At 43.8% G+C, this 12619-nt stretch overlaps 1 protein-coding gene across 3 annotated transcripts in view; it reads right to left on the bottom strand.

Annotated features, from left to right (window-relative positions):
- The window catches only part of KIAA1549L (KIAA1549 like), a 155807-nt gene extending 144391 nt beyond the window's left edge, over positions 1–11416 (bottom strand). For 2 of the 3 annotated variants that reach the window (XM_066583263.1, XM_066583264.1), the window contains exon 1: positions 11062–11416. In XM_066583263.1, the coding sequence (XP_066439360.1) occupies positions 11062–11218 (157 nt within the window). In that variant the 5' untranslated portion in view covers positions 11219–11416. The remainder of the gene's footprint in view (positions 1–11061) is intronic. The other variant, XM_066583265.1, reaches the window with a different exon arrangement.
- Positions 11417–12619: the final 1203 nt, after the last annotated feature.

Raw genomic sequence — 12619 nt, 5'->3', positions numbered from 1 at the left:
GGCCAGCAGGAGCAGCGTTAGCCCCATTAAAAATAGGGAGTACATCATGGACTTCTGCCACAGCTGTCACAGCTGTGGCAGAAGTCCAGGATGCTATCCCATTGCTTTCAATGGGGTTGGTGCTGCTGCGGCCCCATTGAAAGCAGTGGGTTGCAGGCGACCCCCGCAGCGATGATTTTTGGGGCAAGGGCTTGAAATCATCCCTAGCTGCTATAAAAAATAGATGAATGGCTGTGCGCTGCCTGTGATTGGCTGAGCGCTCAGCCAATCAGCACAGCCCTTTCAGGAGGCGGGGATTTTTAAATCCCAGCCTGCTAAAAGAGCTTCACAGCACTGCCGGGGAGCCATCCGGAGGACGCGCCTGAGCGGCGAGTATATATTTTTCTTATTTTTTTCACCAGTTAGGGATGATTTTCATCGCAGCAGCACCAACCCCAATAAAAGCAATGGGATAGCATCCTGGACTTCTGCCACAGCTGTGGCAGAGGATTCCTTCATCCCTGCGGTACCTGCGGGGATGAAGGAAACCCCTGCCACAGCTGTGGCAGAAGTCCGCGATATACTCCCTATGTTTTCAATGGGGCTGGCACTGCTGATGCCGGCCCCATTGAAAGCAATCAGCGATATAGCAGAGTTTTCGTAACGCTGCGAGGCGTGTGTTTTCACTCGCTCTTGCAGCGCAAGAAAAAATATTGCTTGTTTTTTCTTTTAACAGAATCGTTCGGTTCTCTGTACCAGCGACTGAAGATCGGTGTTAGACCGAACGATTAGCGAAGGAACCAACGATGATTTTTAAGCTGGCATAAAGTGAACGATAAGCCAATGAATTATCGGTCAGCGTTCGATCATTGGCCGTGTTTACATTGAACGATTATTGTTCAAATTAGGAACGATTGCGCAATTTTTTTGAACGCTATAATGGTTCCATTTAACAGCAACTGATATTTATCTTATCTTTGTGCAGGTAGGCAGTCACACATGTGACCAATACAAGCTACACCCCGGCCCCTGGTATCCGGCGGTCACAATCTGCCCATCTTTTGTTGCCGCTGGGTTCTTAGCTATGTGGTAAGACGGGTTCGCTGAGTATTCTCTTATCAAGGAGACACTTCTATGTCACTAAGGTAAAGCTTCTCCCCTCCTCAAGTACCAACAAAGATGCTTATCAGTCCCATGTCAACCGAAATCCCCCAAACAAAGGGTACCGTGTTGGGGGATCGCTAAAGCCATGTATTCTATGGCAGACAGCTACGGGGTGGTCCACAGAGAAGTAGCCCGCCTTCGAGCCTGGCATCACACTTATAAGAGTTGACTAAGCAAAAAAAATATTTTTGTTGCCCATAGCAACCAATCACAGTGCAGCTTTCCTTGTACATCAGCAGTATAAGAAATTAAATCAATGGGTTCTATTCACTGCGTATTGCGTGTGTAAATTTTGCGCACGCAAATACAGTCATGTGTATCTGGCCTTAGGGCTTATTCACATGGACGTATTTGCACGCAGAATACCCACTGAACAGAACCCATTGATTTCAATAGGGTCGTTCACAAGTGAATATTTTGCGTGCGCAATTCCGTTTCGCAAAAAAATACGCAGCATGTTCTATGTTTCTGCAAAAATTCATTCGGCTAATTAGCCATTTCAATGTAAAGGACCATGGCTGCGTTTTTTGTTTTTTTGGACGCACGAAGGTGCGCAAAATTTACAGTAAAAAACGAGCAAATATGCAATGCCCGATGCGCGAATTTACGCGCAAATACTTATATGCTCGTGTGAATCCAGTCTTAAAACTAGATTTTATTTTTCATTTTTTCCTCGTATGTACGGACTGGGAGGGCACTGGAGAAGAAGCTGGACTGTATTTAAAATGGCACCACCCATTGAATAATTGGGGCACAGAATATAACGCAGTGGGTATAATATAGAGGGGAAAGGTAAGGATGTAATTAGGCTATTGTAAGGGCTCGATCATATGGGCGTCCGTGTAAAACACACTTTTTCACTATGTGTGCTGCATGTGTTTTTGATGCATGCGCACGTTTTTTACATCTGTATGCTTAGCGCCTCAACCGCTCCAATCATCTCTACGGAGCTGCCGAAGAGTTGAGTTCTGTTATTCCGTTAGTCCCATAAAGATGAATGCAGAAGCAGCACGTATATACCGTAGGACCCCATTCTTGTGATCGGTGAAGGTCCCCGTGGTCGGACTCCCACCGATCAGACACTTATTGGATAGCGGATACATTTAAATCTTGAGCTAACCCCTTTGAGATAGAATTTTGAAGGAAGCAGGTTCTCTAGGTCAGAGCTGAAGACTTTCTGTAGCCTTAATTTCAGCTAGTGGGTAATCTGAGTAATCTCAGTGGTTTGTGAGTAAAGACAATAAGCTTTCTCTTATCTCTGCAGAAGACAATGGGAGAATTCTCCGTGTTCTGTTGCTATGGTTACAGGCTTTAAACAAATTGATTTACTTGCCTTGGCAAGCTCTGCTGAGGAGCACATGCTTGATGGATTTAGCTGATATATTTCCCTCTCACTTGGTGAACACAGGTGCCTGACCCCAGGAACGAGCCGCTATGTCATTGTCAGCGCGGTGACATAATGCTCCGCAGCACAACACCCTAGGAGAATGCAGCAGCCATAGTGGTGCACACCATTGATATCACTCATACTTACAATGAAGAGACATTCCGGGTACATATAAATGAGCTTCTCTGGTGCCAAAGATAAGCCGCTTTTACATGGCGCGATTATCGTGCAAATTGATCTTTAGATCGAGCAGATGGAACGATCGCTCCTGTGTAACAGCACGATCATCACTGGGAAGGCTGTTGGGCACTAAGGTGCCTGACAGGCGTCCCGTGTAAAAGGGGCTTAAGTTGAAGCTCTCAGGCCCCAATGCAAAATTTGTAACAGGGCTCTCAACTGTCATGGGTTATTTATAATAGCAGTGGCACAATGTGGACAACTATTAACATATAAGGGCAAAATAGGGGCAATTTTTATTATATGGGTGCACAATGGGGCCACTATTAGAATATAGGAGCACAAAGAGGGCACTATTACATTGTAACTGTATGAAGGAATAGTATCATTACTGTTATGGATACACTATTACTTTTTGGGGCATTAGTATTGTTGGGGCACCATAGATGGAGTGTTTGTTTAGTAGTGGAGATGTGCTGAATAAGCTAGGAGACAAAGATATCTGTGCGTTAGGCCTGTTTCACACGAGCTACAAAATCTCCCTACAAAATCATCGCTACAAAACAGGTATGTGAAGCCCATGGTTTCCTATGGGTTCTTACACATGAGAGATGTTTTGTAGCCTGAAGGAAGCCATTGGAAACCATGGGCTTCATATACATGTGTTTTGTAGCAAAGATTTTGTAGTGAGATTTTGCAGCCTGTGTGAAACAGGCCTTAAATTCAGCATACGTTTGTCAAGGCTGAAAGAAGTCATCATGGTGATCTGGGCCGGATGGAGAAGAAGAGTGAATGGATTAAATATTAGATGATGACACGCACTGGCGTAACTGTTGAGGGTGCAGGGGATGCGGTTGCACCCGGGCCCAGGAGCCTTAGGGGGCCCATAAGGCCTCTCTTCTCCATATAGGGAACCCAGTATTATGATTAAAGTATTATAGTTGGGGGCCATGCTACAAGATTACGCCTCTGATGTCACCTATAAGTCACTGCTTTTAATTGTACTATATTTATAAGTCTTACTATATATATATATATATATATATATACATATATATATATACACACACATATATATAGTATGAAATGAGTCTACAAACCATATGTATGTATATATATATATATATATATATATATATATATATATATATGTCGTGTGTATGTATGTATATATATATCTCCTAGGAATGCCAATTGAACCTGTGCGCCCACGTGCCAAGCTGGGTAGGAAGGGCAGGTCTGAAATCTGCATCTGCCCTGGGGCAAAGTTGACTGTAGATATACTATATATATAATAAATATAATGTGTGTGTTTGCCATTGGTATGATACATCTTTATACAGTATATATTGATATTTAAGCAAAAGCCACCAAGCGACAAAGCGCTCCTCCGACAGCTCATGGTAGAGGAAAGAAAAATGTTCAGCCTGCAGAGCTATATGATAAATGTGTCTAAGACGAGCCAGATATAATATAGCAATGCAGAGTTCAGACACCGCTCCGCTACCGTATAGCTCTAGTCTCAGCAGAGACGGCTTGCATGAACTCATTAGCCAGCACTCTCTATGATGAGGCAACTGTAGGACAAACACACACATATATATATATATATACCCTGGCAAGCTCTTCTCATTATGAAGCTCCCAGTGAATCAATAGCAAATCGCCTTTCTCCCAAGTATTAATTATACAACGGTTTCCTGATCTGAAGCCATAGAGTCTTTCGTATAGGTTTCTATATGGCCTCAATACATTTTACTGGTTTCCTATAAAACTGGCTGTAGTCTGACATACAGAAGCCATACTGTCAGCCCCAATGGGAGAGAGATCGCTTCGCGCAATTACAGTCTGTTTACAGCACTACAAAATGTAATCTCTAACTAATGGGAAATGCTACTTAACCCTTTCCAATCCACTGTCTGACGTCTAAAGACATTCTGATTGAAGGCTGTTCATCTCTGATGTTGGAAGATGTCCGGCAGGGTATTCTTACTGTATATTACTGGCTGCTCTGTTGTCAGGGGCCTCTCTGGCATGTCCCATACTGCAGTACTGACTCCAGTCAGCAGATGGCGCCATTGCATAATGGCAGAAAGAGAAAGCCCCCTAGGAAACCCTATATACAAAATTGGATTGCAAAGGGTTAAAGTTGACCCTTTCTTTCCTCTGGACCCCCGTGAGTCATCCGGTTGCCGACACGAAAGCATTAGCCGTGACAAACGTGCTCAAATATAGTTTATCTGTCCGTGTAAGATTATTAGTCATCGATGTAGCTCATGAATCCATGGTAAACCTTGTCTACAGAGAGAGAAAAAAACACCCAGACGTCTACATGGGGGGCAGAAAAAACCAACGTCCTATTGGGGCTGTAGTGTAAGACACAACGATTATCGCTCAAAATTCGCCCAAAAGCCGTCTTTTGAGTGATAATCGCTGTGTCTAACTGCACTGACATCATGCAGTTTTCGCTATGCCATCGCTCATGGTTGTCTTTTAGCGGACAGAGCGGTCCAGCTCTGTTCTCCATACTCCACTCGGAGCGCTTGGCTGTATAACAGCCGGGCGCTCCGTGCAGAAAACAGCTGGATGCAGAAGGCAAGCGAGGACACCCCACTCGTTTTCTGCATCCTCCGCTCCGAGCGCTTGGCTGTATAACAGCCGGGCGCTCGGAGCGGGGAACAGCTGGATGCAGAAGGCAAGTGGGGAAACCCCGCTTATCTTCTGCATCCTCCACTCGCAGTGCAAGGTGATCGCTCATCTTGAACAATCATCTTGCACTGTGAATGACACAAGAATTATCGCTCAAAAGACATCTTTTAAGCAATAATCGTTGTGTCTAAATGGGCCTTTATAAGTGACATCATCTCAGATTTAAGCCGTTTACTCTTCTTCTCCATCCGGCCCAGATCACCATCATGGTGATCAGCATGGACATCGAGAGGTTATGTGGGATTAGAAGCAAGCGCCATTCTTGTATATGGGCTGGATTTTGATGCGAATTTCACCCCCCGCATCTGAAGAGGTGAAATCTGCATTGAATATCTACTGAATACATTGACACGCTGTGCATTTGAACTCCACACTGCATGTCAATTTCGCTGCAGGTTCTGCGCTGGGTTTTGTACGGATCACGTAAATCAGATTGGTTACAGTTTCATCCACTGTAAGGGTATGTCTACACGGTGGATTTTTGCAGCAGATTTTGCAGTGGAGTCCACACCGATTCCCTGGTTGATCCCGAATCCCATTACATTCAGTGGGAATCCGTGTTGTAGTGCATAGGATGCAGATTTTTTTGTGCATATAGATTTCATATCTGTGTGCAGAAAAAAAACTAACATTACTTCTTGAAGTGGATTGCGTGCAGTTTGCGTGGAATCCACACTGGGAAATCCATATATCTGACCCCTGGAAACCCCACGATCCTGAGAACAAGGGTCAGGCAAGTCCACTGCCACTCTATGCATTTCAATGAGAGCATTGGAAATTGCCGAGTTCAAGCGCTCAGCAATCTCAGGCGCTCTCATTGAGCAGTGGTGCGCTTGTGCGTTAGGGGATCAACCGGGCCCTTGTTCTCGGGATCGATAGGGGTCTTAGCGGTAGTTATCTCCTATCATGTGGTAACCTGAAATGTCAAAGGACCATAAGTGTCTAGAGGACCAATTATAAGGCTCCTCTCCAGTTGCTTCTATGGGAAAACATGGAGTCACACAAAGCCACTACTGGCCGGTAATACGAAGCTATAGGGACTAAAGACCCATTTACACGCAACGGTTATTACTCAAAACTTGTTCAAGTAATCACAAATGAGCCATAAGGGTTGCGTGTAAATGTGGCCATCGTGCACTTTTTGTTTGAAGGATGATTTTAAGGTGAGCTTAAAATCCATCATTCCGCTGCAGAGAGATAACACAAATCGCACGCCGTGTTCTCTGCAGGAGCCAGGAGATTACATTGTATTCGGCGGACAGCCCTGATGGGAACAATGCAGCTGTGTGCAGAGCCCAGCCAACGTGCTGTGCTCTGTAAACAGCTCCTAGTGGCCCCTTTACACGCAAATGAAGATGATAAAGTGTTAATGGACATTAGCGTCCCTTAACACTTTATGCAAAATGATCACTAAAACTTTCAATCATTTTAAAAAGACTATCTTTGCGTGTAAATGGGCCTTTAGTGTACATGATCCTTAAAATGGGTTTTCTAGGACTACAATTTCAAAGGCCTTTCCTAATATTCTAATCCCATTATACCCCTTTGATAAAAAATCTGTCTGAAAGCCACTTGTAATGTCACAGCTAAGTACCAGACTGGAGCCTGTGACATCACAATAGCTTACCTAGGGGAGGATGCCAAAGACAGAGGGATCCTGTGCATGTATAGGGCTTCCTTGATTTGGAACTGATAATTTGACAAGAGAGGGGTGCAGCCACAGACGTCATTCATGGCTCTTAGGATAATCCCCAAATGGATAGGAAGGAGCATAGCTCCAAAATGTGAGACAAAGTGGGTAGCAGTAGGCCCACTTGCCTACAGGCAATGGAGCCCATGGCGCAAATATGAACATAACCTTAAATGCTATATTTGCTACAGTTTTATAGAGAACCATTGTAGCCAGTGCCAGCCTTAGGTTAGATCCCTGGGTGGAATATCTTTTGCACCTCCATCATAAAATTTAAAAAACCCTATATATATTGCACTGACAGGTGGTCTACCAGTAATCTACTTCTGCAGAACACAGGAAAATAGCAGCATAACCACAACAGAAAAACTCAGTGAAGACTGTACCAGGACCAAGCTCGGAACATTAATACAGCACCGAACCAAGTTCAGTATATACATTCAACACAAGAACCAAGGTCAATATATAAACACAATACCAGAGCCAAGCTCATAACATAAATACAGCACCAGTACCAAGTTGAGAAGTACATACATTCAGCACTAGAACCAAGGTCAGTACATAAATACAGCACCAGAACCAAGCTCATAACGTAAATACAGCAGCAGAACCAAGTTCACTATATACATTCAGCACTAGAACCAAGGTCAGTACATAAATACAGTACCAGAATCAAGCTCATAACATAAATAAAGCACCAGAGCCAAGCTCATAACATAAATTTAGTACTAGTCCAAATTCAGTACATAAATTGAATAGCAGAATTAAGAGACTGTGTTGAGGGGGCCCCGTTGGGCAGACAGCAGCTTCTCAGAACATCAGAGGGGAGGGGAATGACCCATGGGGATTCATGTAACTCCACAAGCCGCTGTCCTACAAAGAATGAAGATCATCTGGCCAGGCGGATCTAAGCAGGACAATCGCACCAGCCTGCGTCGGACTGGTGCAACCCCTACAAGTTGGTGATCAGTACTCTATGCAACCATATGGCTAGCGCTCAGCTAAGGGAGAAATTGTACCAAATAATGTATAGTAAAATTCCTTTTTTCAGATAGTCCACAACATCCAGCAGTTGTTTGGGGCAGAACCTTCCAAGATAATCTGAGATGTCACCAAACAAGAAGCCTTACGTAGTTTTCGTTAGAATTCAGAATATTTGGTAATCCAGTTTCTGCAGCCCCATACAAATCATTGTGTATTGATTCCCCTTTCCCTAAACCAAAAGGTCCATTTATTGGGGCCCATCATAGGACAAGGACATTCAGTTGCCCAATAATTAAGTGTGCAAACGATTAGCCAATGAGCAAGCGAACGCTCGTCCATCAGTGGATCAGCCCGTTGCCACCAGGACATGTAACGGGACATGTGCAGCCGACCGATGACAGATGTATAGAGGCGAATGATCATATTAATTGTCCCCAATCATCTGCTGCGTGTGAACACCAGTGAACAAGCGTTGATCGACATGCTTTGTTGATCAGCACTTGTTACAGCCCACCAATTCTCAGCCTACATAAATGGTCCTAAAAACCAAAATCCTGGATATTCGAGATATCCCACACCCATCGTCTCCACCCATGTCACACTCACTGGAGTCCAGGAAGCTGAGATATGGAGAGTTGTTTGACAGGTTTAACATAACGGGGTATTCTGGTCATTTACTATTGATGACCTTTCCTTAGGATAACTTATCAATAGTTGATCAGCAGGCTGCTCGGGATCCCGACGATCAGGTGATCATCCAGCCTGCTATCAGAGCAGCGGGAATGGATGTCAGGTGGCTTCACTCCCAAGCGGAGCGATGTCTCTTATTACACTTCCAATAACGCCAATAATGACATTCGGCTTTGCTGCAATGAGAGCAGTCCAGAGGATCAGCTGATCAAAGGGGATCCCATGCGGCAGACCCCCACTGAACAAATATTGATGACCTATCCTAAGGATACGTACCTGTAGTGAGTGTAGCACCGCTGCTGAGGTGATGCAGAGGTGACCAGCGGTGCTGCGCTCACTAGAGACCAACGGGTACCGGGTAAAGGAAGCTCTCTATACATGTGGTTTACAGTCCAATATCCCAATATCTGATTGGGCAGAATCTCTGTGTCTCCCAGCAGTTACATTATGGATGTGGCTCTATCAGTACCGGTGAGGGCCTTGTTCACACCAGAGACTGCGATTTCAATCAGTGCAAAACGTATCGATTTTATATCCCAATTTAAGTCAATGGGTGCAAAAAATGGGATGTGCCAGCAGGGTGCATTCTGTGTCTTTAAGGCACACCTTGACTTTAATGGGTGATTCTGGTCCAAAAATTGTACCCAAATATGACATGGTGCGATTCTTTTACACGGACCGCTCTGTGATGTAAATATACACTGATTTTAATAGGTTCAAGTTCTGTCAGTTTCAAACTTAGACGGAACTCGGACGCGAAATATGTCCGTGTGAACTAATCCTTACAGAGAATTCCTAGATAATAATATGATACCATCAGCAGACTGCAAAGGATCCATAACTGGTATTAAGGCATGGACAGACATAGCAAGAATGATATAAACTACAAGAAGCGATCTATCAATGTAATATATCCTAGCTATGTAAAATATCTATTTATCTATCCCATATCTACCTATCTATCTATCCAATATCTATCTATCTATCTATCCAATATCTATCTATCTCCTATCTATCTCATATCTATCTATCCCATATCTATCTATCTATCTATCTATCTATCTATCTATCTATCTATCTATCTAGCTATCTATCTATCTCATATCTATCTATCTATCTATCTCCTATCTATCTATCTCATATCTATCTATCTATCTATCTATCTATCTATCTATCTATCTATCTATCTCATATCTATCTATCTATCTATCTATCTATCTCATATCTATCTATCTATCTATCTATCTATCTATCTATCTCATATCTATCTATCTATCTATCTATCTATCTATCTCATATCTATCTATCTATCTCATATCTATCTATCTATCTATCTATCTATCTATCTATCTATCTATCTATCTTTATCCATCTATTTATGAAATATCTATCTGATACGCATTTCAAAATCGCTTGGGGATTCCGAATTAGAATGCTGGGAACAATTCAATTGGAAATCCGCGGTGACCAAATCTGTACCTAAGTGCTGTGGATTTGAATGCGTTTCAAGGGCTGAATTCCGCAGCCCAAATCCACAGCATCAGGAGACATGCTGCCGATTTAGAATCCACAGAATTTTTCAAAAGCCATGTGAAGAAGATTTTTGAAATCTCTTCCACATGGGTTGTACTGTAAATGCTGCGGAATTACCACAACGATTCCATCAATGGAAATTCTGCAGCGTTTACTGTCAGTGTGAAGGTGGCCTAAGATATAGACAGACATCAGATAGGATATAATGGATATGGCATACTTTCTATTATCTGTCTATCTCATATCTATCTATCTATCTATCTATCTATCTATCTATCTCCTATCGATCTATCTATCTATCTATCTATCTCCTATCTATCTATCTATCTATCTATCGCTCTTCTATCTATCTATCTCCCTATCTATTTCATATCTATCTACCTCACATCTATCTATCTATCTATCTATCTATCTATCTATCTATCTATCTATCTATCTATCTATCTATCTATCTATCTATCCAATACAACAACATTTAACACAAAAGGGCACCACAAGTGCCTACTGATTGACCCTAGGTGCCATGCACCTGCATACCATGCAGTCTCAGTGGCACAGCTAGTTAACCTATACAATGCTGGAAGCTATAGCACATATGCTTTTCAGAGCACGATCCTCTCTCCTGGGTGTACCCTGCCACTTCCTATAGGTATTAGAGCCCAGGTGGTTGCTGCAGTATGGCATGGCTAAAGGCTATCAGATGTTTTGCACTGGCAGCAGACTGCAACCCCTGTATCCTCTCTTCTTACCTTGCACTGGGTGCTGCAGAGCTGAAATCAGGGCCATCAGCAGCAATGCTGACCATCTGCTCCATGCTGGGCTTCTGCATACAGTCCATTCCTGCTGTGCCACCATGGGAAAGAAGCCTCCACCTGCTCCACCAAGCCGCTTCTCAGCAGGAGACATCAGTGGGGGTTAAGCAGGTATCCACAATGCATGAGAGCCTTGGATCACGAGATGTCATTGGTGCATCTCAGGGGTCCCTGGGGTGCTGGGTGCAGTGCTAGGTGCTCATCATGGTGCTGGTCTGGTGGCACGATGACCCAGGTGGGCAGCTGGAGGAGTGGTCATTCAGTGTTTCTGTTGCTCTGGGGATGCAACTGTTATTGCAGCTTGCAAACGTCTTTTCATTGAGAAAGAGATCACGTAGCAACCGGCTAAAAAACGCAATCACAGCAGCAAGAACTGGCAGAACAGAAGCGACCTCTGCTGGTGAAAGAGGGGAAGGGGAGGAGAGGGAGCTTGGAGAATTCATAGGGGCTGCACAGATACAGGACCAGCTGAGCTGGGAGATAGAAGACCATTCACGTACTGCAGCCAACAGCCAATGGATATCTGCATTGAGGCTGCTGCCATCTGGTGGCGGCACTGAAATATGACAGTCTGCGCGCAATATTATCACAGCAGGTTCTGCGCTAAAAGAGAAATGTCAGAAATTGGTTCAACTTTAGCTCTAGAATAACAAGTGGTCCATAAACTAAATAATAGCATGCCCATTTAATAAAAATTCGAACATTTTAAGGGGTGTATTTTATGTCCGCATTATGTCCATATTTTTCTATACGCAGTCGCATGCAATTTTAAGCATGTAGCCAGGAGATAGTGGGAAAAAAATTACATCGATTGGGTCTTCTTGCATCTTTTTTTTATCGTGCAGTGAATATGGATGCAATAGGAACCTAAAAAAAAGTGAAAAGAGGTAGACACTTTACGGAACGGAGTGGCTGACAGTCGCAGCATGGTGGCCTGAGGGCCGCCCACGGGGTAGGCACTTTTTATTGGACCCGGAATAAATGTACTTCAATCACAGGAAGCACCTACCGGTCGACCAATCAGTCTGTACAGCACAGGAGAAGTTGCAGCAGGGGTGTAAAGAAGGTCATTTATACACTGAGGGATTTGTGATAGACGTCACCTCTGGAAATTTCTGCTGTAACAGGAAGAAGACATTTAGGCCGGCTTCTCTCCGGCGTTAGCTCAAATTTCTCACGCTATGAATGAAGCTTTTTTTGCCCACATGGCGGCATATCTTACCGTACTTTTTCAGCCCATGGGGCGTGTGCATTTGCACGCGGCAAACAAATGCACCGATTGAAATGGCTAATGATTTCCAGATGTGTCCGCTTTCCAATGGAATTCCACATCTCCTTGTGTATTGCATGTATGTGCCCCCTCCCTACCCCACCCCCCTTGACTTCTATGGGGACCTTTGGTGCGTAAATGTGCAGGAAGATAGAGCATGTTCTCTTTTTTGCGCGGCTGAAAATGTGTACGCAAAATATGTGAATAAACCAATTGGGTTCCACT

This window comes from Eleutherodactylus coqui, chromosome 11 (genome assembly GCF_035609145.1).
Source record: "Eleutherodactylus coqui strain aEleCoq1 chromosome 11, aEleCoq1.hap1, whole genome shotgun sequence".
Lineage (NCBI taxonomy): Eukaryota > Metazoa > Chordata > Amphibia > Anura > Eleutherodactylidae > Eleutherodactylus > Eleutherodactylus coqui.
This window is presented reverse-complemented; position numbering and strand designations above follow the sequence as displayed.